The following is a 25,408-nucleotide window of genomic DNA, read 5'->3' on the forward strand; positions in this document are numbered from 1 at the left end:
TCCTGACAAGGTCATCCCGACTATGATCCATGCCATGAAAGGGGTAACGTCAAAACATTACCACCGTATCTGGAAGAAATATGTCTCTTGGTGTGAGGGCAGACAATATTCTATAGTGGAATTTCATTTGGGACGTTTCCTGCTTTTTCTGCAGTTGGGAGTTGATGTGGGCCTATGCCTAGGTTCCGTAAAAGTTCAGATTTTGTCCTTGTTTATTTTTTTTCAGAAACAATTGGCTTCTCTCACTGAAGTCCAGACTTTCTTGAAGGGTGTTCTTCATATTCAACCTCCCTTTGTGCCTACCACGGCACCTTGGGATCTGAATTTGATTCTACAATTTCTCCAATTGGACTGGTTTGAACCATTACAGGAGGTAGATGTAAAATATCTTACATGGAAGACCGTCACGCTCTTTACCTTGGCTTCAGCAAAGCGCATATCGGAGCTGGGGGCGTTGTCTCACAAGAGCCCCTACATGATTTTCCATGAGGTCAGAGTTGAACTCAGGACTCATCAGCAATTCCTTCCTAAGGTCGTGTCGGCGTTTCACATCAACCAGCCAATTGTGGTCCTGGTTGTTACTGAAACATCTGATACTTCAAAATCCTTGGACGTTGTAAGGGCTTTGAAGGTATATGTAAAGCGAGCTGCTCCTCACAGGAAATTGGACTCGCTGTTCGTTCTATATGATGCCAACAAGATTGGTGTCCTGTTTTAAAGCAATCAATTGCACACTGGATCAGGCTCACTATCCAGCATGCTTATTCCATGGCAGGCTTACCGATTCCAAAATCTGTACAGGTCCATTCTACTAGGTCGGTGGGTTACTCTTGGGCGGCTGCCCGGGGTGTCTTGCCATTACAGCTCTGCCGAGCAGCTACTTGGTCGTGTTCTAACAAGTTTGCCAAGTTTTAAAAGTTCGATAACTTGGCCTCTGAGGACCTTCAGTTTGGTCAATCAGTTCTGCAGGACCCTCAGCACTCTCCCACCCGGTTTGGAAGCTTTGGTACTTCCCTATGCTTACTTGAAGACAGCAGTGCAAACAGGCAGAGTGCACTGGGCACCCCCCCAAAATGATGAAAAGGGGGGATGGTGCGACAAGGCCATGCCCCCTTCTGGCGAGGCCCCACCCCTCATTTTGAAACCCCACCCCCTTTCCACCTGTGGTCATGCCTCAGGCTCGACAGATCCCACCTTAGAGAATTCAGAAGTTGGGAGGTATGTGGTTTTGATCCCTTGATAAGAGAATATTAATAGAGGCGCTCATACAGATAGATCCACGGTTATCTTGACTTCTATGCTGCGTCTAGGCACACCATGGTTTATTTACATAAACCCTTCATCTATTGTTCTCAGCTGCAATACAATACAGAGAACAATACAGCAGGGGATTAAGTCCAACTGTCCAGTCTCAGTTAATCCTATTAAAGGCCAAGATAAACATGGACCCATCTGTATATCCATATGTACTGTATCTCAGATATAGTAGCCAAGGAGTCCGATTGATAAATTAAAATATACTTAATTAAAACCAAGCACTTGCTTGTTTTTTTACTATATATATTAAACTATTTATATAATGGACATTCTTGTATAAATATATAACAGTAATATAATAAAACTTCAACACTCGATTTGATTATTTAGTAATGTGTGCCAAAACAATTTGGCTTTGTAAGGTGCTAGTAATAAATAAATGATACAATTGTTACAGGTCGCTATCGTTAGGTAGCTTATAGTTACCCAGCTCAGGTGGATGCCGGCATAAAACTGCGGAAGAATGAGCCGTTTAGCCTGATGTTAACGGGGCCGTAATGAGCTTGATATACATCTCCCCACAGGTGTATATGACTGTATCTGGCAGATAATTAGCCCGAGAAATCAGCGCTGTTGATATAAACAATGTTAAGACCGTGCTTGAGTCAGAATGTTAGAGCCGCTGAGTATATTAATATATGACGGGTCCCGTAGTGGATGGGTGAATTGTGGTCCTGTGTGCAAGCTGGAGGGGAGCTAACTCTCTGTCCCCCGTGCAGTCCCTGGAGCGGTCTGTATGATGATGCTTGCACAATGCAGCCGATGTACGGGATGCTCACCCAATTGCGGACCAGGTTCTCACCATCAGATGTACAAGCTGGAGGGGGAATTTGATCCCTTGATGTATTTTCTGTCTGTTTTTCTGTGGTGCCTCTACTCAAAACAGGACACAAAAACAGTGCATGCTGTATGCAAAAGTAGGTACTCTACATGCATGCCCTTTAAACCATTCTCACTCCTGGGCAGATGGTTAAAGCCTCCCTGCACTGTTAGCACTCCAGTGGTAAGGTAGCTGAAAGAAAGCACCCGTGGAAATGAGGATAGAGCAGAATGCAGGCTATATGTATTTATTAACCTGTATAGTATAATACATACAATGTATTGTACTATATATCAGCTGGACAGTCCCACTGTTCGGATACTGCCCTGCTGTCCCACCCAAGAGCAATATTGCATACCTCCCAAAATGACCCTCTCTAGGAGGAACAAAATGTTCTGCTTCTGGACTTTTCTCTTAATTTATGATTGCCGGCACTAGTTTTGAACAGGTTAATGGATAAGAAAGGTGTTTCAGCTTAGGTGATGGCAATCATATATTAAAAGGGAAATCCAGAAGCAGAGCATTCTGTCTCTCCTCGGAAGGGTCATGTTGGGAGGTACGGCATTGTTCCGTGTGTGGGGGGCAGTTGGGGAGGCTTTGATCACCTACTGCTCTGCTCTGCAAAGCAAAGAGTGATCTCTGAATAGACACTGTGTGCACGGCATCAATTCAGTGCTGGGAGGGGAGCAGGGGGCTGAGAAATCTGGGAGGGGAGGTTTGGACTTGCCACAAAATGCCAAAAAACTGGTCTGTAACATGAGACCACAACCCTCCCACCAGAAGCCACACCCCATTTTTGGGTGATGTGGCATCACGAACAGATGATATGGGAAATTGGGATGTATTAATATAAAAAGTTGTGTACTGTTGTTTTGCCCTTTAAGATTTTAGCGTCTATATTATATTAATATACAGTACCCCTTTAATATAGATAATCATATATATTACAGATTTTTTCAATTTTTTATTTTTTTTTAGCTTGTTCAACTTAAGCAAGGATTGGATATGCAACTTACAAACTTAAATGAAATATCTTTAGCTGCCCAGTCAGTCACTTATGTAAGTAAATTAGATTACATTTTACTTATGTTCATGGGGCCTGATTCTGGTTTGCGAAAAAAGCAAGCAACCGGGCAAAACCATTTTGCATTACAGGTGGGGCAGATGTAACATGTGCTGAGAGAGTTAGATTTGGTTGGTTTGTGTTCAAACTGAAATCTAAACTGCAGTGTAAAAATAAAGCTGTGTAACATTTGTGGGCTACATGCAAAAGCGTAACATTTGTGGGCTACATGCAAAAGCAGCCAGTATTTGTCTACAGGACCTCATTGCCGCTGTGTATTTGAAATAGCATAATATGACGCTCCTACAACATTGCCCTGATTCATTCGAAGCTTAGGCCATCACTCGTTCCATAGCTGTGTGCTTCCCTGAGGCGCAGGGTCACGAGCGGCAGCCATTTTGTGAACTTGCTCTACGATCAAGTCTGACCTGCCACAGTATGTACCATACGGTGCCCATAGCTCGCTTATCCCCATAGCCGCTGTGTATTTTAGATAGCGGAATGAGACGCTCCTACAGCATTGCCCTGATTTATGTAGAACGTGTGCATATTTCTATTGAATGTGAAGGTATATTACAATAGAAAAAAAAATTAATAAAGTGTCAGGGAAAAAAAAGGTATTCGCACTTTGGGAATCGAATCCAGGACTCTGAGCTTGGGGAGCGACACACTTCACCGCTCGGACACGATACCTCATGACAGATACATAAGCTAATGTGTAAATGTAAGTAGTGATCCTTTTTCAATGGTTTTGCTTATGCAGTATTGGCTATGGGATTTGGATGCTCACATATCTCTAACGTCAATGGACCATAGCTGTAACATGTTCGTTTGCGTCTGTATACACTAATTTTATTTATTGGTTTGTCTGCGGGACTTGGACGCACACAAATCCCTAATGTCAATGGACTATCACTTTCGTTTGCATCTGTATACACTATTTTTATTTATTGCCTTGTCTACGGGACATCATTGCCACAGTGTATTTCAAATAGCGTAATGAGACGCTTCAGTACAATAGTTCTTGCGCTATAGTGTACAGTACTGTATTTCAATGGAGACCACATGCATGCGCAATGGTGATTTTAAAACGCGACATCTGGTGGATGATCGCTGGTATTACACTCACGGCAAACGTCATGCTAAGCTCTGTGCGCCTCCCTACGACTAAGCACGCTGCGACTCCGTGATCGTGACTAACGCCACAAACAGCATAGATGAGCGAGGCTCCATCTGTGCCCTGCATACAAAAATATAACTGTATTTGCTCCCCTTGCATGGCAACATGGTTTGTTCCAGAAACAAAGTTGTGTTCCTTTGTTTGCTTTACTTACAAACATGAATCGGACTCTTTATCCATTTTGGTTTATGCATATAAGCAGTGCTTAAAGTGGTCCTCTAGCACCTCACCTTCTTGCCCACCTGACATATGTCACACACATAGCCCGTCCCCTTCTTGCCCACCTCGCAATACATTCATCTTCTGCTGCTCTGCTTTGTAAGTCCCTCCATTGGCTGTATTTTACAGAGGACCATATAAAATACTTCCACATAATTCTATTAACCAAACTACACCAACATATATCTCTTCTCTTATCTCACAATGTTTCCCAGCTCACCTCTCCATTCTGTACAAGATCTGTGTCTTTCCTAAACACGCATTACCAGTGATCGCAATGAGCAGAAAAAATAGTGGGTCCCGGGAACCCCTCACTTTAAAAAATTGGGGTCCTACTTCACAGTTTCTGGGTCCCATAGCAATGTATGCTTTTGAGCTCCCCTTATGCCTCCCCACACAGCATTAGACCACCCTACATGGTAGATAGCAGTTATGGCAGTATTGGGGGTTAGGTGCAGGTAGTGCTGTAGGCAGTGTTAGGGGTAGGGAGGCATCAGTACCCAGGATTCAGTGCTTCCTGCTGCACGTCAACTATTAAGATCAGCTTTTCTGTGTCCTTGTTGAAGCCCTACCGCTATAACATGAGGTGTGTGCATATGCTTGGCACTGCTTTGGTTTGGGGACTGTTTGTGTGTATGCTGAGCACTGTGGGGGTGTGGCAGTTGTGTCTATGCTGAGCACTGTGTGGATATGGGAGTTTATGTATGCTGGTCACTGCACTGTGTATGGGGGGATGTATCCTGGGCACTGTGGGTATGGAGTACCCATATGCTAGGCGCTGTGGGGGGGGGGGTGTATAATGAGCACTGTGTGGGTATGGGTTGTGCGTATGATGGCCACTGTGTGGGTGTGTGGGTATAGAGGGTGCTATGAGCATTGTAAGTGTGTATAATGAGTACTGTGTGGGCATAGAGTGTTATGAGAGCTGTGGGGGGTGTATAATGGCCACTGTGTGGGATAGGGGTGTGCATATGATGGGCGCTGTGTGGTATGGGTGTGTGTATGATGGTCACTATGGGGCTGTGCTGTGTATACTGGGCATTGTGTGTGTTTAGAGGGTTTTATGAGCTCTGGGGGTGTATAATGAACACTGTGTGGGAATGGGGTGTGTGTATGATGGGCACTGTGGGGGTGTGAATACTGAGCACTGTGTGGGTATGGGGGTGTTTATAATGGGCACTGTGTGGGTATGTGGGGTAGAATGGGTGCAGTAGAGGTGGAAGGGGGTAAGATAGGTGCAGTACTGGTAGCAGGATGGGAGCAGTAGTGGTAGCAGGAGGCAGGATGGGTGCAGTAGTAGCAGGGAACAGGATAGGTGCAGTAGTGGTGGTAGCAGGGGGCAGGATGGGTGCAGTAGTGGTGGTAGCAGGAGGCAGGATGGGTGCAGTAGTTTCAGGGGACAGGATAGGTGCAGTAGTGGTGGTAACAGGGGTCAGGTTGGGTGCAGTAGTTGTAGGGGGTAGGATAGGTGCAGTAGTGGTAGCAGGGGGTAGGATAGGGGCAGTAGTGGTAGCAGGGGGTAAGATAGGTGCAGCAGTGGTAGGGGGCAGGATGGGTGCAGTAGTGGTGGTAGCATGTATGTGAAACTATAGATTGATCAATCGCCAGTAACCGCCCACATGTCTGTGAACCATCAGATTGTCTTGTTGATCCCAGACCCTGCGCTCTCTTCTTGAGCCTGCCCGCAGCACTCTGACCTCTTGATACTTTGCGGTCATGGTGTCCGACCGCACTGACATGTCCCGCTCGGCCCCAGATCATGTTCTCTGCAGCAGACCCACCAGGCTACTCGTGGTGAAGGCCATCCTCTCCTTCTCCTCGGCTCCCTCCTGCATCTTCCATACCCCTGTCATCGTGATGTCGCCGCCCGGTTGCCACCAGCACATTCAATGTGTTGGAGGCAGAATAGGGAGGAGGGACAGACGTCTAACCAAGCACTTCAGCGACAGGGACTGCCATGTATGTGGCTGAAATGCATGGTTTGTTTGTGCCACCACAAACCAATTTTTTGGAAGGACTACATCTGACTACCTCCAACCACTAATGAGGAATTTAAGGATGATGATGTTAGTTACATTATAATGTTGTAAAATTAATTTTATAAACTCTACTAACTTTGGCCTCACAAATGGAGCAGATGCCTTCACAAATGTTGTCAGGATTTGGGTAAAAATAATCCCACACCCAAGGAGGTGGCTCTTTTGATTTTATTCCCAGGCACCACAATCACTTTCTTTTTATCACAGACAAGACCTGCAGCCACCAGTGCTGATTTACACAAACATGATCATCAACATCCTCAGTGTCAGATAGTAGTAGTACAGACATATCCCCCTCATCCTGTTCCACTTCCACACAAACAAGCAATTTCTATTATGCCTTCATCGCCAGCTTTCCTTGTGCTGCTCACCACGTGCAGGTGGTGCAGAAATGGTGGAAGGAGGCCAAAGAGGCTCTATGAAGGCAGTGTGAGAAATGTCAGGCTCAAATATAGCTACTGGGAACACCCCTAGATGCTCCTCATGGATTTCTGAATCTGAACTCATAGCTTTATGTCATGATATGTCCATATCTTCTTTCTGCCTCTAGGTGTCATTCTCTGCCTCCTGGTCTGTCTAGCAGTTTCCACTCTGTGACCTTGCGGGGTTGATTACATGGTCATGTGCCGCTGTGGTATGTACCTGTGTGTACCGCTGTGGAAAGCTGCTATTTATCCTCTGCTCACAGGCTTTCCTATGCCAGATCATTAAGTCTTCCTCTGTGACTGCAGTGCTGTGGTTTCCCTGTGCAAGACTTAGTCTGTGCCTCCTGCTTCTCCTGAGTCCACTAAAATGTGATTATACAGCCCTTGCGACAAACTACCAGTTCCAGGACATCGTCTGTCTGTTTACAGATTGTGGTCTTTGGCTCCCTGCAATTCTGCTAAAATTGTAAGAGCATCTGATCATCTTCGAAATTAGAACTTCAGTGCCTGTCTGTATTCCGCTCCAGAATTGCCTTGTTATCTTGAAGTCTTGGCATGTTTTCATACTTGTGATGGTGTTAATCTGGACCCTCCTGGTTGTATTCAGAACTGTATCAATCATCCTTTCAGCATTGTCTACACTCTTGACTTTTATATGGTTGTTTATATCACCAGTTGAAAAGATTCTTAAACTATATTGCTGAGTAAATTCTGCCTAGGACTTTTGCAATCCTCTATGTGCATTTCCATGCTTCTGCTATGATTTCAGTTCTGTTCAGCAATATCTAGTCTGCTATCCTGGTGCATCCTGATAAGTACTCATCCTACTACTGCTTCATTTGCATACATCACCTGAATTCAGGCACTGCTGTACTCATCTTGCTTGGCTCCAGTTACTCAGTCTATGTATCTGCCTGTTTCAATACTCATCTTACCAGTGACTGTCAATTCACATTATACAGTACTCTAGTCATCAGTGGCTATAATCTGCACTTGTCTTCACCGGTGTTCAAGATTGTTAATGTAATATGTGATCCTGTATTTTGCCATTCAAGTGTCTGTTACCTGCATTTTCAAGCGTTTGTCTGATCACCCTGTATTCCAGCATCTTACCTGTTGAGAGACAATAAATCTTTATAAACTTCTTCTGGCCTCAGTATAACCTCATTTCATGTACTTCGTGCAAACACACAGGGAAGCATAGAAGTCATGACACTTTAGCCTTAATGTTCTTTTCTTGGAGCCCTGATTTATCACTTTTTAAGGTGATTCCGCTATTTATTTTTTATCATTGTGAAAGATTTTAATTTCATGTCCCCTTTTCTAAACTTTCTGCCCCTGGACCACCTTTAGTAGATGTTGTACTATCATGACTTGAGGCAGCTACAATACTAGTATGTGGTTGCTTCTCCTGTTCTTCTCCCGACTGATCATTGCAATCCATATTGATGAACAAACACAGGCCCTCATTCCGAGTTGTTAGCTCGCAAGCTGCTTTTAGCAGCATTGCACACGCTAAGCCGCCGCCTACTGGGAGTGAATCTTAGCTTAGCAAAATTGCGAACGAAAGATTCTCAAAATTGCGAATAAAAATTTCTTTGCAGTTTCTGAGTAGCTCGGGACTTACTCTGCCACTGCGATCAGTTCAGTCAGTTTTGTTCCTGGTTTGACGTCACAAACACACCCAGTGTTCGCCCAGACACTCCTCCGTTTCTCCAGCCACTCCCGCGTTTTTCCCAGAAACGGTAGCGTTTTTTTAAACACTCCCATAAAACGGCCAGTTTCCACCCAGAAACACCCACTTCCTGTCAATCACATTACGATCACCAGAGCGAAGAAAAAACCTCGTAATGCCGTGAGTAAAATACCAAACTTCTTAGCAAATTTACTTGGCGCAGTCGCAGTGCGAACATTGCGCATGCGCAATTAGCGGAAAATCGCTCCGATGCGAAGAAAATTACCGAGCGAACAACTCGGAATGACCACCACAGTCTTTTCTTCTACAAATAAAGAAAGAAACCACAGAACACAACAGGACATATAGACATACAAAGTTTAAACCATATTCCATCTTCCACCCTGCACACACAAAAGGCACACATATACAAACATTTTAAAAACTTAGAAGACATCAGGAAAATATCAGAAAAAGAGAAAATGAAATACAACCCAATGAAAGAAGCCATGAAACAACTTAAGAAAGACAAGACCTGAATCATAAATTTAGCAGACAAGGGTGGTGACCTAGTGATACTTGAAAAAAGAACAGTATGAAACAGAAATAAAAATACTCATCAGAAGTTAAAACACAAGATTAGATGAAGATCCACCGACGTTCCAATCAGAACTACTACAAATTTTAGAAGGCATACATATTGAATTTATAACTAAAAAATAATTTGATTTTCTCCATAACAAATTCTCTAAGATTCCTACATTCTATCAGATACATGAATTACAAAAAGATGAGAAAACCCCCCGATGAAGGCTATTTCTATTATTTAGAGATGAGCGGGTTCGGATTTAACGCCAGAATTAATGCCAGTTCGGTTTTATCTGGATTTTTTCCTATTTGCTATCCAAAACACGTGACATCCATGAGCCAATAAGATGGCATTTTGAGAACCGAGTAAATCTGAATAAGACCAAGTAAAACCGAATCCGCTCATCGCTAGTATTACTGATAAATTCCCTGACATCAAACTTGTCAAAATGTATTTATTACTATTTACAAGATGGATGGAATTGATTTTATAATACACCATAATTATTTTTGGCATAAAGGACATTCCCTTATACAGTATAGAAATGTTGCCTATATATGCATTTTCGCCCTGGAGCGCACGCCTCACAGGCATTCACGTGCTCCAGGGCGATAATGCACGGGGGGACGGGTGAGCGTCATGCCTGTTGGCCAATGCCCTAAATCGAATGTAAGGACGCGCGTCAGCGCGAAACACTTAACAAATACGTCACCGGAAGTGACGCAATCCGGAAGTGCGCGTCACAAGGGACGCCCACTCCAGGAAATCCGGGCATTCACGCCAGGTGGCCTCCACAACAGGTGAACTAAGATCTATTGATCTTTTCTAACTATAAATATACTCACTATGGGATATAGACAGTGCCGTTTCTAGCGGCGGGCGAGCCGTGCAACCGCACGGGGCGCCCGCCGCGGCACTTTGTGACCACTGCTCTCCTCCCTCTCTCTCCCCCCGAGCGCTCCTGCTCGGGGGCGGGGCTTCGCGGAATGACGCGTTTGCGTCGTGACGTCACGACGCAAACGCGTCATTCCGCGAAGCCCCGCCCCCCGAGCAGGAGCGCTCGGGGGGAGAGAGAGGGAGGACTGGAGATAACCATCTACAGAGGAGGCGGCCGGCGCGCGGGACCCGAAGAGCGGCAAGTTGTAAGTATTCTTTTTCTCTCTCTCTCTCTCTCTCTCTCTCTCTCTCTCTCTCTCTCCCTCCCCCCACTTGACACCTGCCGCACTGTGTAAAATGGGGATACCTGCTGCACTCTGTAAAATGGGGATACCTGCCGCACTGTGTAAAATGGGGATACTTGCCGCACTGTGTAAAATGGGGGCACCTGCCGCACTGTGTAAAATGGGGATACCTGCCGCACTGTGTAAAATGGGGACACCTGCCTGCGTACTGTGTAAAATGGGGGCACGTGCCTGCGTACTGTGTAAAATGGGGACACCTGCCAGCGTACTGTGTAAAATGGGGACACCTGCCTGCGTACTGTGTAAAATGGGGACACCTGCCTGTGTACTGTGTAAAATGGGGACACCTGCCTGCCGCACTTTGTAAAATGGGGACACCTGCCTGCCACACTTTGTAAAATGGGGACACCTGCCTGCCGCACTTTGTAAAATGGGGACACCTGCCTGCCACGCTGTGTAATATGGGGACACTTGCCTGGTGTAATGTGTAAAAAGGGGACTTTTTTATTTTTATTTTTTCCCCCTGTGGTGGGCGTGATATCAGACGAGGCCACGCCGCACTGTGTAAAATGGGGATACCTGCCGCACTGTGTAAAATGGGGGCACCTGCCGCACTGTGTAAAATGGGGATACCTGCCGCACTCTGTAAAATGGGGATACCTGCCGCACTGTGTAAAATGGGGATACCTGCCGCACTGTGTAAAATGGGGATACTTGCCGCACTGTGTAAAATGGGGGCACCTGCCGCACTGTGTAAAATGGGGATACCTGCCGCACTGTGTAAAATGGGGACACCTGCCTGCGTACTGTGTAAAATGGGGGCACGTGCCTGCGTACTGTGTAAAATGGGGACACCTGCCAGCGTACTGTGTAAAATGGGGACACCTGCCTGCGTACTGTGTAAAATGGGGACACCTGCCTGTGTACTGTGTAAAATGGGGACACCTGCCTGCCGCACTTTGTAAAATGGGGACACCTGCCTGCCACACTTTGTAAAATGGGGACACCTGCCTGCCGCACTTTGTAAAATGGGGACACCTGCCTGCCACGCTGTGTAATATGGGGACACTTGCCTGGTGTAATGTGTAAAAAGGGGACTTTTTTATTTTTATTTTTTCCCCCTGTGGTGGGCGTGATATCAGACGAGGCCACGCCCACTGTAATGAGACCACGCCCATTTCAATCAGGCCACACAGCCTTGTCGGGAGCGCGCGCGCCTTAGGCGCGCGCATGCTTTTTTTCTGGCTATATGGGGGGGGCACGCAATTTTTTTTTATAGCAATGGGGGGGGGGGGGGCGCATTTTGAAATCTCGCACTGGGAGCCAAATTGTCTAGAAACGGCCCTGGATATAGACCACCAGTGAACAAGCCTTAGAGAGGTGAAACGGTCCGTTTGGTCAGTGTGGGTGCAGGGCCGTGTGGAACCCAGACCCACGGAGGAGGAAGCCAGGTCCAGTAAGCGCCCATTTGGGCCTGATATTTCTATTTACTGCATTTTTTTCTCCTGTTTATATCATCATTTACATATAAGAGTTTATTGTTTAGTATTTTTGACAACTGAGAAATATTTACTTAGCCTGATGCAAATACCTTTTGTTTGTTGAATCTCCAAAAGGAACTATTTACATACACATCGGTTTTACATGGTAGGTTAATCTCCTCATTATAGTTGACAGGCAGAACCATCTTGTCCGAATGTATCTGTATTGTTAATTACTGATATTTAGTTACAACAATCTGTAGGCTGCGAGCAGGACTCTGGCACAAATTCAGGTGGCTAGGATAATTTTGTTTGGCACCAAGGGTATATTAACATAATAATTATATTTTGAATGGGTATCAAACGCATAGCACCATCTTGATTTTTGCTGTAAAATACAATCTACTTGGCTTACCAGTCCAATTATTCTGCAGACCTTACTGCGCATCTGCTTATCTATAAACTTTATATTCCTTAACTATGCTTAAACCTTTTTCTTCTCTATCAATGTGCTCTCTCATCCAGAATTAATTCCCCTTTGAACCAGAAATATTCTCTCTCCTGGACAGCAGAAGCACATTTCTTATTTCCAGATACCAGTACTCTCTTATTCAGCAGATTACTGCCATACTCCATAAGGGTACGCCCAATCTCGTCCGATCTTGGAAGCAAATCAATGGTAGGCCTGGTTATTAATTGCTTGGGAGACCGTCAATGAATACCAGGTGCAGTAAACATTAAGCTGAAAAGCAGAAGGAAGTTATCTCCATTTTCTACTGTTTACTCTCCTGATTCCTGTTTGATATTCATATTTTCAAGCATTCTATCTGTGGTTTGGCTCAAATAGATCAAGCCAACCAACATAAAGGTTCAAAAACCTAAGTGTAATAGTATCAGACATCTGGTATCTTGCCTTTTTCTATGCATAAAATAGCAACTGCAGTAAAATGCCTTATGGTAACACCAGTGCCCAATATTAGAGCAAAGGGTGTTTAAACCAATATAGGCAACATTTCTATACTGTATTAGGGACCAACATAAAGGCACCTCCTGGTGGGAGTAATAACCAGTCAAATAATTGTATTAAGACTGACTGGTTCCCACCACTATAATTTTGATTATATTTTCACCAAGGCGCTATGTAGTTCAATCTTATATGTACTACAATGAATCAAAGGATACATTGGTATAAGTAATTTTTCATTAATTTGTTTATGATGTCACATTTATTTTAACGTCTACTAATTTCCAATAAGAGTGCCCCAACACAGAGTCTTTCTTTTTTTCTTTTTGCATAAATGTTTTGCTTACTGACTCTGGGTGCACCAGATTAATCATACATATTGGGAATTATTAACATTGTCGGTATACAGACTAGGACCCCAACGGAGGCACAGTCTGATATACTTACCTGTCGCGGAACAAAATCACTTGTTGTAAAAGCCATAGGACTTAATCAAACCAAAGAAATAAAAAATATTACTTAAAGGACCACATAACCTGCAAGACTGAAGGGGCAATATATCTGTTAGAGTGCCAATGCGGGTATCAATATGTAGGGTGAATAAAAAGGAAATTAAAAACAAGAATATCCGAACACCTATACAATAAAAAAGGATTACAGACACATAGTGTGTCACAACATTGCTCAGAATATCACAACAAAGATCCATCTACATTAAAATTTATAAGGGGAGTTCCGGTGGGAGGACCCGGATGCTGGCCGCATTTTACATGAGCTCTCCTCTCCCCCCTGTGATCGACACCAAACCCTATTTTGTGGTGTGGGGTGAAGTGCTCAAATTCCACCTGGGCGTGTTTATGAGATAGCGGGGGGCAAGTGGACACTGCTCCCAACTCCCTACCTCCTGTATATCCCTGGAACCCAGGCATTTGTGAAACACCAGCTCCCGCAGCCGCCATCTTACCCCCCTCTCCCTCCCGTCCGGAGAAGTGCGATCTGACCCCTGCCGTATGCTGCCACCCCAGTGGTCCCCGCAGTTAGAAGCGGCTCTGTTGGTACTCCCTGTCGACGGCTACTCTTCTGCTCATACCACCGGCGAACTGCCTCACTCTCCCGCGGCAGTCCTTCCTCTCCCTGCCGCTCACATCAGCCTCCCGTTTCTAGGCTGTGGTCACCTGACAGGGCCCAGCAAGTGGTACTCTGAAAGGGGTCCTCCTGGGCTCAACACTACCTGATCTCTGCACCCTACATCCTACCTGCTGCCCCTTCATGGGAATACAGCTTTTCACATAACTGGGCACTTCTTTGAAGGGGATCTTAGTCCTGACAAATTCCTGCCTTCCAGGACCATGTCATCTATTACAGGGTGTGTGAGACTATGACTGTGTGCCCTTATACCCATTTGTGTCCTGCTGATTTCAAACACTTTGCAGCACCACTGAGTCTCTTACTCCATACCCTCGCTCTGAAGGTGACCAGCTGATTCACATTTGGTTTCAGCACGTACCTTCAGTGATTACCTTCCTTTGACTTCAGGTGCTGCATAATACAATCTGTTTGTCCTCTACTTGGGAACTTTCTCCGTATTGTGTATCTACTCCTCCTGCTTACCAGGACTGTGCAACTTCGACATAGCACGGTTATTTCTGTGAATGGAGAAATTTATGGCTAAACCCCAATGACGGGGCAAGGGTGTCCCAGGCCCCAAAGCAAGGGAGACAAGAGCCATATCATCGACGACTGCAAGTCCACCAGCCTCTCCTGCTGGGGGTGATATCCTGCAAGGTATCTCAGATCCCACTGTGTATAGTGCAGCATTGGTGGCCAAAGCTCAGTAACTCTCTGATTTGTTTTCGCCCTTTTGGATAAAAAGCTGGCGGGTATAAAAGATGCCATTCAATCTGCACTTACACAGCTCAAGGAACATAGTGCCCATTTTGATGAAGCAGAGCAGAGGATCTCGAATGTAGTAGAAGATGATCTACTCGCTGCTAAAGCCACCATTGCATCCCAAGAGGCCTCGCTACAATCCGTCCATGAAAAGCTGGATGACCTCGAAATTCATAGCCGTCATTATATCCTGCGGCTCATTGGCTTACCTGAATCTGTTAAACAATGAGAACTGTTGGACTTAGTCTCCACTTGGCTTCCAAAAAAGTTAGACTGCTTACCCCATGTTGGCTTTATGTTGGTGGAGAGAGCTCACCGTACTGGCTCAGATCACCAAGCAGATCATCACAGGCCCCGTTTGGTCATCTTCAAGCTGCTCAATTATACGGATAAAATACACCTAATGGATGACTGTAGGAAATCGCAAGGCCTCACTTACCTTGGAGGTAAACTTCTCCTCTTTCAAGATTTCTCTTACCAGGTGGCGATGCATCGTAGAGAATTCTCTCCCGTCTGCAAATCGCTGTTTGACGTTGACATTCGCTTTGCTCTGCTCTACCTCAAAAGCTGAGGGTACAACACAATGGCCAGCAATATTGCTTTGACTCCGGCAAAATCGTTTGTTGCCTCTCTGCTGGATTCGCCTACCACCTTGCCTGGTGATGCTGATTGACTTTGGTGATATCCCGCAAGTATTACAGTTGTGCTCATAAGTTTACATACCCTAGCAGAATTTGTGATTTTCTGTCCATTTGTCAGAGAATATGAATGATAACTCACAAACTTTTCTTTCACTCATGGTTAGTGGTTGGGTGAAGCCATTTATTATCAAACAACTGTGTTTACTCTTTTTAAATCATAATGACAACGGAAACTACCCAAATGACCCTGATCAAAAGTTTACATACCCCAGTTCTTAATACCGTGTTTTGCCCCCTTTAACATCAATGACAGCTTGACGTTTTTTGTGGCCGTTGTGGATGAGGCTCTTTATTTTCTCAGATGGTAAAGCTGCCCATTCTACTTGGCAAAAAGCCTCCAGTTCCTGTAAATTCTTGGGCTGTCTTGCATGAACTGTACGTTTGAGATTTCCCCAGAGTGGCTCAATGATATTGAGGTCAGGAGACTGAGATGGCCACTCCAGAACCTTCACTTTATTCTGCTGTAGCCAATGACAGGTCGACTTGGCCTTGTGTTTTGGATCATTGTCATGTTGGAATGTCCAAGTACGTCCCATGCGCAGCTTCCGGGCTGATGAGTGCAAATTTTCCTCTAGTATTTTCTGATAACATGCTGCATTCATCTTGCCATCAATTTTGACCAAGTTTACAGTGCCTTTGTAGCTCACACATCCCCAAAACATCAGCGATCCACCTCTGTATTTCACAGTAGGAATGGTGTACCTTTCATCATAGGCCTTGTTGACTCCTCTCCAAATGTAACATTTATGGTTGTGGCCAAAAAGTTAAATTTTGGTCTCATCACTCCAAATGACTTTGTTCCAGAAGTTTTGAGGCTTGTCTCTGTGCTGTTTGGAGTATTGTAAGCGAGATGCTTTGTGGCATTTGCGTAGTAATGGCTTTCTTCTGGCGACTCGACCATGCAGCCCATTTTTCCTGTATTTCAGCTGTGTGCTTTGTGGATTTTTCGTGGCATCCCGAACAATTTTCCTGGCAGTTGTGGCTGAATTTTTTTTTTATCTACCTGACCGTAATTTGGTTTCCACAGAATCCCTAATTTTCCACTTCTTAATTAGAGTTTGAACACTGCTAATTGGCATTCTCAATTGCTTGGATATCTTTTTATATCCATTTCCTGTTTTATACAGTTCAATTACCTTTTCCCGCAGATCCTTTGACAATTCTTTTGCTTTCCCCATGACTCAGAATCCAGACACATCAGTGCAGCACTGGATAAAAGATGCAAGGGTCTTTCAGGAGTCCAGAAACTCACTGACCTTTAATACACACACACTGATTACAAGCAAACAGATCACAGGTGAGGATGGTTACCTTTAGTAGCCATTCAAACCCGTTTGTGTCAACTTGTGTGCATGTTATCTTGCCAAAATCTCCAGGGTATGTAAACTTTTGATCAGGGTCATTTGGGTAGTTTCTGTTGTCATTATGATTTAAAAAGAGTAAACACAGTTGTTTGACAATAAATGGCTTCACCCAACCACTAACCATGAGTGAAAGAAAAGTTTGTGAGTTATCATTCATATTCTCTGACAAATGGCCAGAAAATCCCAAATTCTGCTACGGTATGTAAACTTATGAGCACAACTGTATGTCCACATTACACTGTGATGTACCAATTATTGCTAATATTGCTGTTTTGCTTTATAAGATCTGAAGTATATGCCCTTGCTCCTACATATTGTTCCTTGGGCGACCTTTTGATCTTTTACTACCGATTGTTTTATATGTTTCCTATCTACCATGATGATGGGTACGTTATGCCTCCCCCTCTGTTTCCCCCCCCTTCCTCATTCAATTTGTAAATGTTTATGGTGTACATGTTTGGCCCTTTTGGTCTATTGTTTGGGTTCAAAAAATTAGGAAAATTGGTTGGACTGCCTCATGTGATTATGGTTTGTTTGTTTGTTTGTTCCTGCTGTTACAGGTGTTGTTACAAGATTGGACATTGTGTCTCTTGATGGTAACTCTGCTGGCTGGGATAAAGAGTCCCATCATCCTTTCCATATTTAGTTTACACAACATGTTTCTCTAGTCAGGTATAGGTTGATATGGCCCCTCCCCAAACTGCATCCTCTTCCACACAGGATCGCATTAAGTTCCTCTCCTGGTATGTAGAGGGTTTTAATACGCCACTGAAGCGTAGAAAAGTGTTACAGCATTTAAAGAGACTTAAACCAGACATAGCGGTGTTACAAGAGACTCACTGGAGGGAAGGGGATCCTAACACTTTGCGGGACACGTGGTTTACTGATTATATCCCCACTTCCTACCATGCTAAGCGAGGGGTGTGCTTCTGCTTATTAACAAATCTCTCCATTATACAATTCTTGATCACTTCAGTGACTCTGAGGGTATATTTTTGTTTGTGAAATTGTGCCTGGAAGGGGATATATACATGATTGCCACTGTTTATGCTCCTACGGGTTCTTCTCAGACCTATATGTTAAGCTGCTGGATTGGACTGAGGGACACCTTATTATGGGAGGGGATTTTAATACCACACTCAGTCCCTCACTTGATAAATCCGGGGTGACTACTTGTATCACTCCACCACCTGCCCCTGCCCTCCTCCTTTCATCACTGAATTTAGCCGATCCTTGGTGTTTTCAACACCCAGAGGCCAGGGAATGTACATGTTACTCCCATCCCCACCACACCTCAACGAGGATGGATTATTGGCTTGTCCCCACAGCTCTTCTCTCTAAAGTGTGCCATCTAACGTGGAACACAAATGCCATATCAGACCATGCCCCTGCATGGTTCACGTTATCCATATCCTCTCCTAGACCACTCTCCTTCAATTGGAGATTCCCATCTTATCTCATGGACTCTCCTGATTTTAAATCATCATTGGAGCAAAGCTTTTTAAGTTATGTTGATGATAATATTCAACATGTCGATGATATTCATCTTTTCTGGGCAACATCAAAACCAGTACTCCATGGTCACATCATTGCATATGTTGCAGCTAAATGCAAACAACTGAATCGGAGACTCCATGACATAAGCTTGACTGTTTCTAACTCATATTCTGCTATGCTTATCAATAACACCCCCGACACTCGTAAGGTTTATACAGATACTAAAGCCATGTATGATGTGGTATGCGCCAAAAAGGCACAATACTCGCTTGATTATCAAAGGAATTGGTACTTTCCATAGGGTAATAAGGCGGTTAAATTATTGGCTTCAGTAGTTTGTAGTCAACGTCCCCCGGTGACCATTAGTAAACTTGTCTCTGACTCGGGTCAACAGACCTCTACTTCTGATATAGCGACATCTTTTTTGGACTATTACACAGATCTATATACTGTACAGCCTCCTCTGACAATCCGTCTTTGGGTATAACTTTTATAGGGCACGCAGGTGCTCCACGGCTGTCTGATGATGAACATGATAGTCTAGTTGACCCCATATCTGAACAAGAATTGCACTCTGCCATAAGCAGACTAGCAATAGGTAAAGCCCCGGGCCCTGATGGACGGGGAGCGGAGTATTACAAAATACTGTCCTCCCATTTATTACGACATCTCTTGTCGCTATTTAATTCTATACTATCAGGCAACGACCCCGCAACAGACTTTAATCAAGCTAGGATCATTGTCTTGCCTAAACCAGGGAAAGATCCTACGATGGTCCTCTCGTTTCGGCCAATCTCCTGACTGAACCAAGACCTCAAATTGCTAACTACCGTTGTTGCACAGCGTCTACAAGTTTTACTGCCAAAGTTACTGCACCCCTCTCAGACTGGTTTTGTAAAAGGCAAATCTTCTGTATATAACATCCGACAGGTCGTAGGCGCTTTGACACACTCCTTGTCCAATCCTTCAGGTAAAACTCTGTTAGTCAGTTGTGATGCTGATAAGGCATTTGACAGGGTGTCTAAGGCACACTTATTCCAGGGGGTACATTTACTAAGATGGAAGTTCTATTTAAGATGGGATGTTGCCCAACCAATCAGATTCTACTTCTCATGTATCTAGCACCTTCTAGAAGATAATACCTGGACTCTGGTTGTTATAGGCAACATCCCATCTTAAATAGAACTCCCATCTTAGTAAATTTACCCCCAGGTGTTTCATATGCAAAATTTTGGTCCGGGATTTATCACCTTCTTCTTCCGTAGATTGTATGACTTCCCTAAAGCATTTCTCACTATTAATGGCTTGAATACGAATAGCTTTACACTCTATCGTGGCACTAGACAGGGCTGCCCCTTATCTATCCCCTCTCCTTTTTAATTTAGCCCTGGATTCCCTAATTTGAAATTTGTATTTATATACCCCATGGCAAGGCATAACAGTGGGTACCAATACTCTCAAAGTTTCTGCATATGCGGACGACCTGTTGTTGTATTTTACTAATCCTCATGTAGCATTTCCAGGTTTTTTACATCTTCTGCAGGGCTTTGAAAGCATATAAGGATTTTTACTAAACAATCCAAAAACTATTAGCACTGCATGCAGGGGCTTCCGATGGTGGGTTTGAGACTCATCGATACAATATTTAGGTCTTACTATACCAGTGAATCTGGCAGATTTATATAAATCTAATTTCCCTGGAGTGATAGCCCGTACGTTATCAGACTACCAGTCTTGGCGTAATCTCCCATTATCATATATTGGCAGATGCCACCTTTTTCAAATGATTTCCTTCCCACGCCTTTTATACATTATTCAAATGCTCCCGTTGTTACTGACAGAATTGGATTTAAGCATACGGAACAGGACATTTAGCACTTTTATTTGGGCCGGGAAAAAACCTTGGTTCTCTCTGTTCAAACTGTGTCTACCCGTCACCTCTGGTGGTATAAATTTACCTTGCATTCGCAGTTATTCATTGGCTGCTAACTACAGGTATGCGGTAGATTGGATTGGTGCTACTAATAATTATGCAATCCCCGAGCTAGAACAGGCCTTTAGTCCTTCTGTGGCCTTGACCAGTTTATTACACATGAAACCTTCTGAATTCACCTTCAATACTTCCAATAATTTGCTTCTCCTCACTACATACACTGCCTGGCGACTCTCCTGTTCACGATTAGGCCTTTCAACATATGACACTGTGTTTCTCCTGCTTCCCCATACCGCTACTGCTCATGTTTCCTTGACTTGGGGATCTTCTCCATACACCACATGGTACAGGGGTGGTCTTCAATTAATTAATCATACTCTAAATGCAGATTGTTCGAAAATGTTGTCTTTTTCTCCACTGATTGAAAAATACCCTGATTTGTCTATTCCGTTATTTTCATACTACCAACTGCTGAGTTATGTTTCTAGTGTGCTGTCCCACTTAATCACTACCACCGTTCTCAATGACTTAGACTCCTTGATTAGGACCTCAGGTAATAAGGTTTGTTCAACTTCTTTATTATATTCCCACATAAAGAAACAATTGAATTTGGATACTATACAGACGGGCATGGCCAAATGGACCAGAGATTTACCTACTATCCCGCTTACCTTACTCCTAAATGCATTCACTCGACTTAACAAAATGTTGGTTTCTTCTTCTTTATACGTAGAAATGTAGTATAAACTACTGCATAGAGCCTATTACCCTCTGAAATTAAGACTGCTGATGGGCGCTTCCTCTGATTCACAATGTTTTAAATGCACGGACCCTGATGCTGACCTATACCACTGTATGTGGAGCTGTCCTGAGGTCAATAAATTTTGGTTGATGGTATTTAAGTACATTGAAGATACCTATGGTATTGCCATCATCCCTACTCCTGAATGGGCCAATTGGGACATATATACAACCCCTGTACAAACCAGGCCACAAACCGGTCAACAAATGTTATTAGCTAAAATTGCGGCAGCTGTGTGGAAAACCATTTTGTCTCAGTGCATCTCCTCTGATACCTTGACATTGTCGTTATTACTGCCTCAAGTCTCTTACTTATTCCACATGGACTGGGTAGAGATGTCCCTTAATAAGGAATTAAAAGCAGAAAGTTATTTGACATTTGGCTGCCACGTGTCAAATCCTTGTCCCCTTCCCTTCGTAATACGCTGTGAACATCCGTGTCTCTGAGCTCATGGTATAATCTCAAAGTACTTACATCTGGTCGTCCTCCATTTTAAATTGAGGGGGGACAATACTATGTCTGATTTTGCTAACCTGTTTGTACGGAGTTCCCTCTATTATTGGAAGTATATCCTCTAGTACAGAGGTGGCCAAAATGTAGATCGCGATCTACCGGTAGCTCACGAAGCACCCGCCGGTAGATCGCAGCAGCCTTAACAGAAAAATACTGTAAGGAGCCTGCCGCTGCTGCTTCTCTTCACAGTTCCCAGGGATGCAGTGTGCGAGTCTGCGGTTGACATAATGACATCACCCATGATGTGAGGAGCCTGGGTGCTAGTTGGATCCAGTTTGATCTAGCCGGCGGTGGCGACGACAGAAGAATCAGCCAGCTGGAGGCCATGCAGCGTGAAAGCGGGAGCCGTGACTGCGGGGAGAGGGAGGACTGAAGCTAGGCAGCGTAACAACTTGTTAGGTAAGTTATGCAAAGGGATGTTTCTTCCCAAGGGGAGGGACGATCTGCAAAGGGGGGATCTGCAAAGAGCGTGGTATCTTCACAAAGGTTTTTTTTTTTTTTTTACACAAGGGGGGATCTGCAAAAGGTGGAGGATCTGCACAGAGGGGATTCTTGTACAGAGGGCTATTATGTAGGGGACTGGAAGGGGCGTATCTGCAAAGTGGGGGATTTGCACAGAGGAGGGTATTGTATAGGGAGCTATTATGCAGGGGACTAGAAGGGGGGTATCTGCACAAGGGGGGATCTGTAAAGGGGGAATTTGCACAGAGTGGGGTTATTTTGTTGTTGTCATTCTTAGTGCTATTTTTAAATCTGTGCATATTGGTGCTGTTATTGGATGGCACCATTATTAATGCTATTTTTAAATGTGAGCGCTATTATTGGTGTTATTTGACGCTGGTAGATCACCGGTAAGTAAGTGACCAAAAAGTAGATCCCATGTCTCAAAAAGTTCCAGCCACCCCATCTCTAGTATATCCTTTACTATGTGATACCTGTGTTTTTTCATGCATTTGTTACTTTGCCTGTCACAATGTGTTTTCGCAACGATTATACTATATTTGCCTTGACAATTGGACTTTGTGATTACATGTGCAGTCCTCCAATAAAATATGTTTTAAATTTTTTTTTTATGGGGATACAAACAGTATTCACACATTGGAGAGGTGCAAACATTGGGGTATATTTACCAAGCTCCCGATTTTGACCGATTTGGTGTTTTTTCTTCAAAGTGTCATCTCGGGAATTTACTAAACCAAAATCTCGGCAGTGATAAGGGCATTCGTATTTTTTTGGAAGTCAAAGAAAAAAAATACGAATGAATACACCATCGGTCAAATGCGCCTGTTATTTTATACAACTCGGTAATTTACTAAAAATTGTAATTCACAAACACTGCCGTGAAAAAATACAAATCGTAAAAAAAAGCAGTTTTAAAATAGACCTGCTTTTTTTTACCGTGTTCTGATAGGCATGCACAGATTAGTGAGATCCGTGCATGTTTATCAGTGGGAAGGGGTGTGAAAGGGTTAAAAATCAGAAAAAAAATGTGTGGGGTCCCCCCTCCTAAGCATAACCAGCCTCGGGCTCTTTGAGCCGGTCCTGGTTGTAAAAATATGGGAAGAAAATTAACAGGAGTTCCCCCATATTTAAACAACCAGCACCAGGTTCTGCGCCTGGTCCTTGTGCCAAAAATGCGGGGGGACAAAAAGCGTAGGGGTCCCCCGTATTTTTAACACCAGCACCGGGCTCCACTAGTCAGAGAGATAATGCCACAGCCGGGGGACACTTTTATATAGGTCCCTGCGGCCCTGGCATTAAATCACTAACTAGTCACCCCTGGCCGGGGTACCCTGGAGGGGTGGGGACCCCTTAAATCAAGGGTGCCCCTCCCTCCAGCCACCCAAGGGCCAGGGGTGAAGCCCGAGGCTGTCCCCCCCATCCAAGGGCGGCGGATGGGGGGCTGATAGCCAAGTGTAAAAATAAGAATATTGTTTTTTGTAGCAGTACTGCAAGTCCCAGCAAGCCTCCCCGCAAGCTGGTACTTGGAGAACCAGAAGTACCAGCATGCGGTGGAAAAACGGGCCCGCTGGTACCTGTAGTACTACTACAAAAAAATACCCAACAAAAAACAGAACACACACACCGTGACAGTAAAACTTTATTACATACATGCACACCTACATACACACATACATACAAACATACTTACCTATGTTCACATGAGGCTCGGCCCCCCCGTTACTCCTGTCAAAGAGGGTCCCTTCAGCCAATCAGGGAGTGCCACGTCGTGGCACTCTCCTGATTGGCTGTGCGCTCCTGAGCTGACAGTCAGGCAGCGCACGGCAGAGATACAATGTAGCGCATAGGCGCTCCATTGTATCCAATGGTGGGAACTTTGCGGTCAGCGGTTGACCGCGAGTAACCTCAACCGCTGACCGCAAAGTTCCCACCATTGGATACAATGTAGCGCCTATGCGCTACATTGTATCTTCAGTGCGCAGCCTGACTGACAGCTCAGGAGCGCACAGCCAATCAGGAGAGTGCCACGACATGGCGCTCCCTGATTGGCTGAAGGGACAGGAGTCACGGGGGGTCCCGGCAGTTGGGGAAAGAGGTCCCATGTGTAAACATGGGACCCCTTTCAGTGCGTGGTTCGGGTTTTCCGGTTTGTTTTTTTGCCAAGTACGTGGATTACAAGTAGAAGAGGACAGAAGCTACCCTGGATTGTGTGAATATAATTTTATTCACAGGTACCCCGTGGAGTCTACATGGAGAAGTGGACCGAGCCTCGTGTGAACATAGGTAAGTATGTGTGTATGTAGGTGTGCATGTATGTAATAAAGTTTTACTGTCACGGTGTGTGTGTTCTGTTTTTTGTTGGGTATTTTTCTGTAGTAGTACTACAGGTACCAGCGGGCCCGTTTTTCCACCGCATGCTGGTACTTGTAGTTCTCCAAGTACCAGCTTGCTGGGACTGGTAGTACTGCTACAAAAAGCAATATTCTTATTTTTACACTTGGATATCAGCCTCCCATCTGCCGCCCTTGGATGGGGGGGACAGCCTCGGGCTTCACCCCTGGCCCTTGGGTGGCTGGAGGGGGGGACCCCTTGATTTAAGGGATCCCCACTCCTCCAGGGTACCCTGGCCAGGGGTGACTAGTTAGTGATTTAATGCCAGGGCCGCAGGGACCTATATAAAAGTGTCCCCCGGCTGTGGCATTATCTCTCTGACTAGTGGAGCCCGGTGCTGGTGTTAAAAATACGGGGGACCCCTACGCTTTTTGTCCCCCATATTTTTGGCACCAGGACCAGGCGCAGAGCCCGATGCTGGTTGTTTAAATATGGGGGAACTCCTGTCAATTTTTGTCCCCATATTTTTTCAACCAGGACCGGCTCAAAGAGCCCGAGGCTGGTTTTGCTTAGGAGGGGGGACCCCACGTAATTTTTTTCTTTATTTTTAACACTTTTTTTTTTTTTTTAAAGGTGCACAATGAAGTCCTGCATGGATCTCACAGATCCGGCCGACATTCATTGTGTTAATGTCGGCAGTGTTTTACTATTCACTCCCATAAAACACTGGCCGAAATTACGAATGGCATCGACATCGGAAAAAAAGAAAATGCAGAATACGACAGCATAGTAAATGTGGCATAAAAAATTCAAAAAGTTGCAAATTCACACATTCGATGTCATTTGTGTTTGAACTTTAACCTCATTCAGAAAAATACGAATTTTAGTAAATATACCCCATTGTGTGAGAACTATATAAAAAAAGAAACCCACTGGATTTGCCATCTAAATACACTACAACC

At 44.5% G+C, this 25,408-nt stretch overlaps 1 protein-coding gene across 1 annotated transcript in view; it reads left to right on the forward strand.

Annotated features, from left to right (window-relative positions):
• KASH5 (KASH domain containing 5) overlaps nt 1-25,408 on the forward strand; it is a 1,087,213-nt gene that overhangs the window by 812,469 nt on the left and 249,336 nt on the right. The window contains exon 16 of the mRNA XM_063942893.1: nt 3,116-3,196. Coding sequence (XP_063798963.1) covers nt 3,116-3,196 — 81 coding nt within the window. The remainder of the gene's footprint in view (nt 1-3,115; nt 3,197-25,408) is intronic.

This window comes from Pseudophryne corroboree, chromosome 10, assembly GCF_028390025.1.
Source record: "Pseudophryne corroboree isolate aPseCor3 chromosome 10, aPseCor3.hap2, whole genome shotgun sequence".
In the NCBI taxonomy this organism is placed as follows: domain Eukaryota; kingdom Metazoa; phylum Chordata; class Amphibia; order Anura; family Myobatrachidae; genus Pseudophryne; species Pseudophryne corroboree.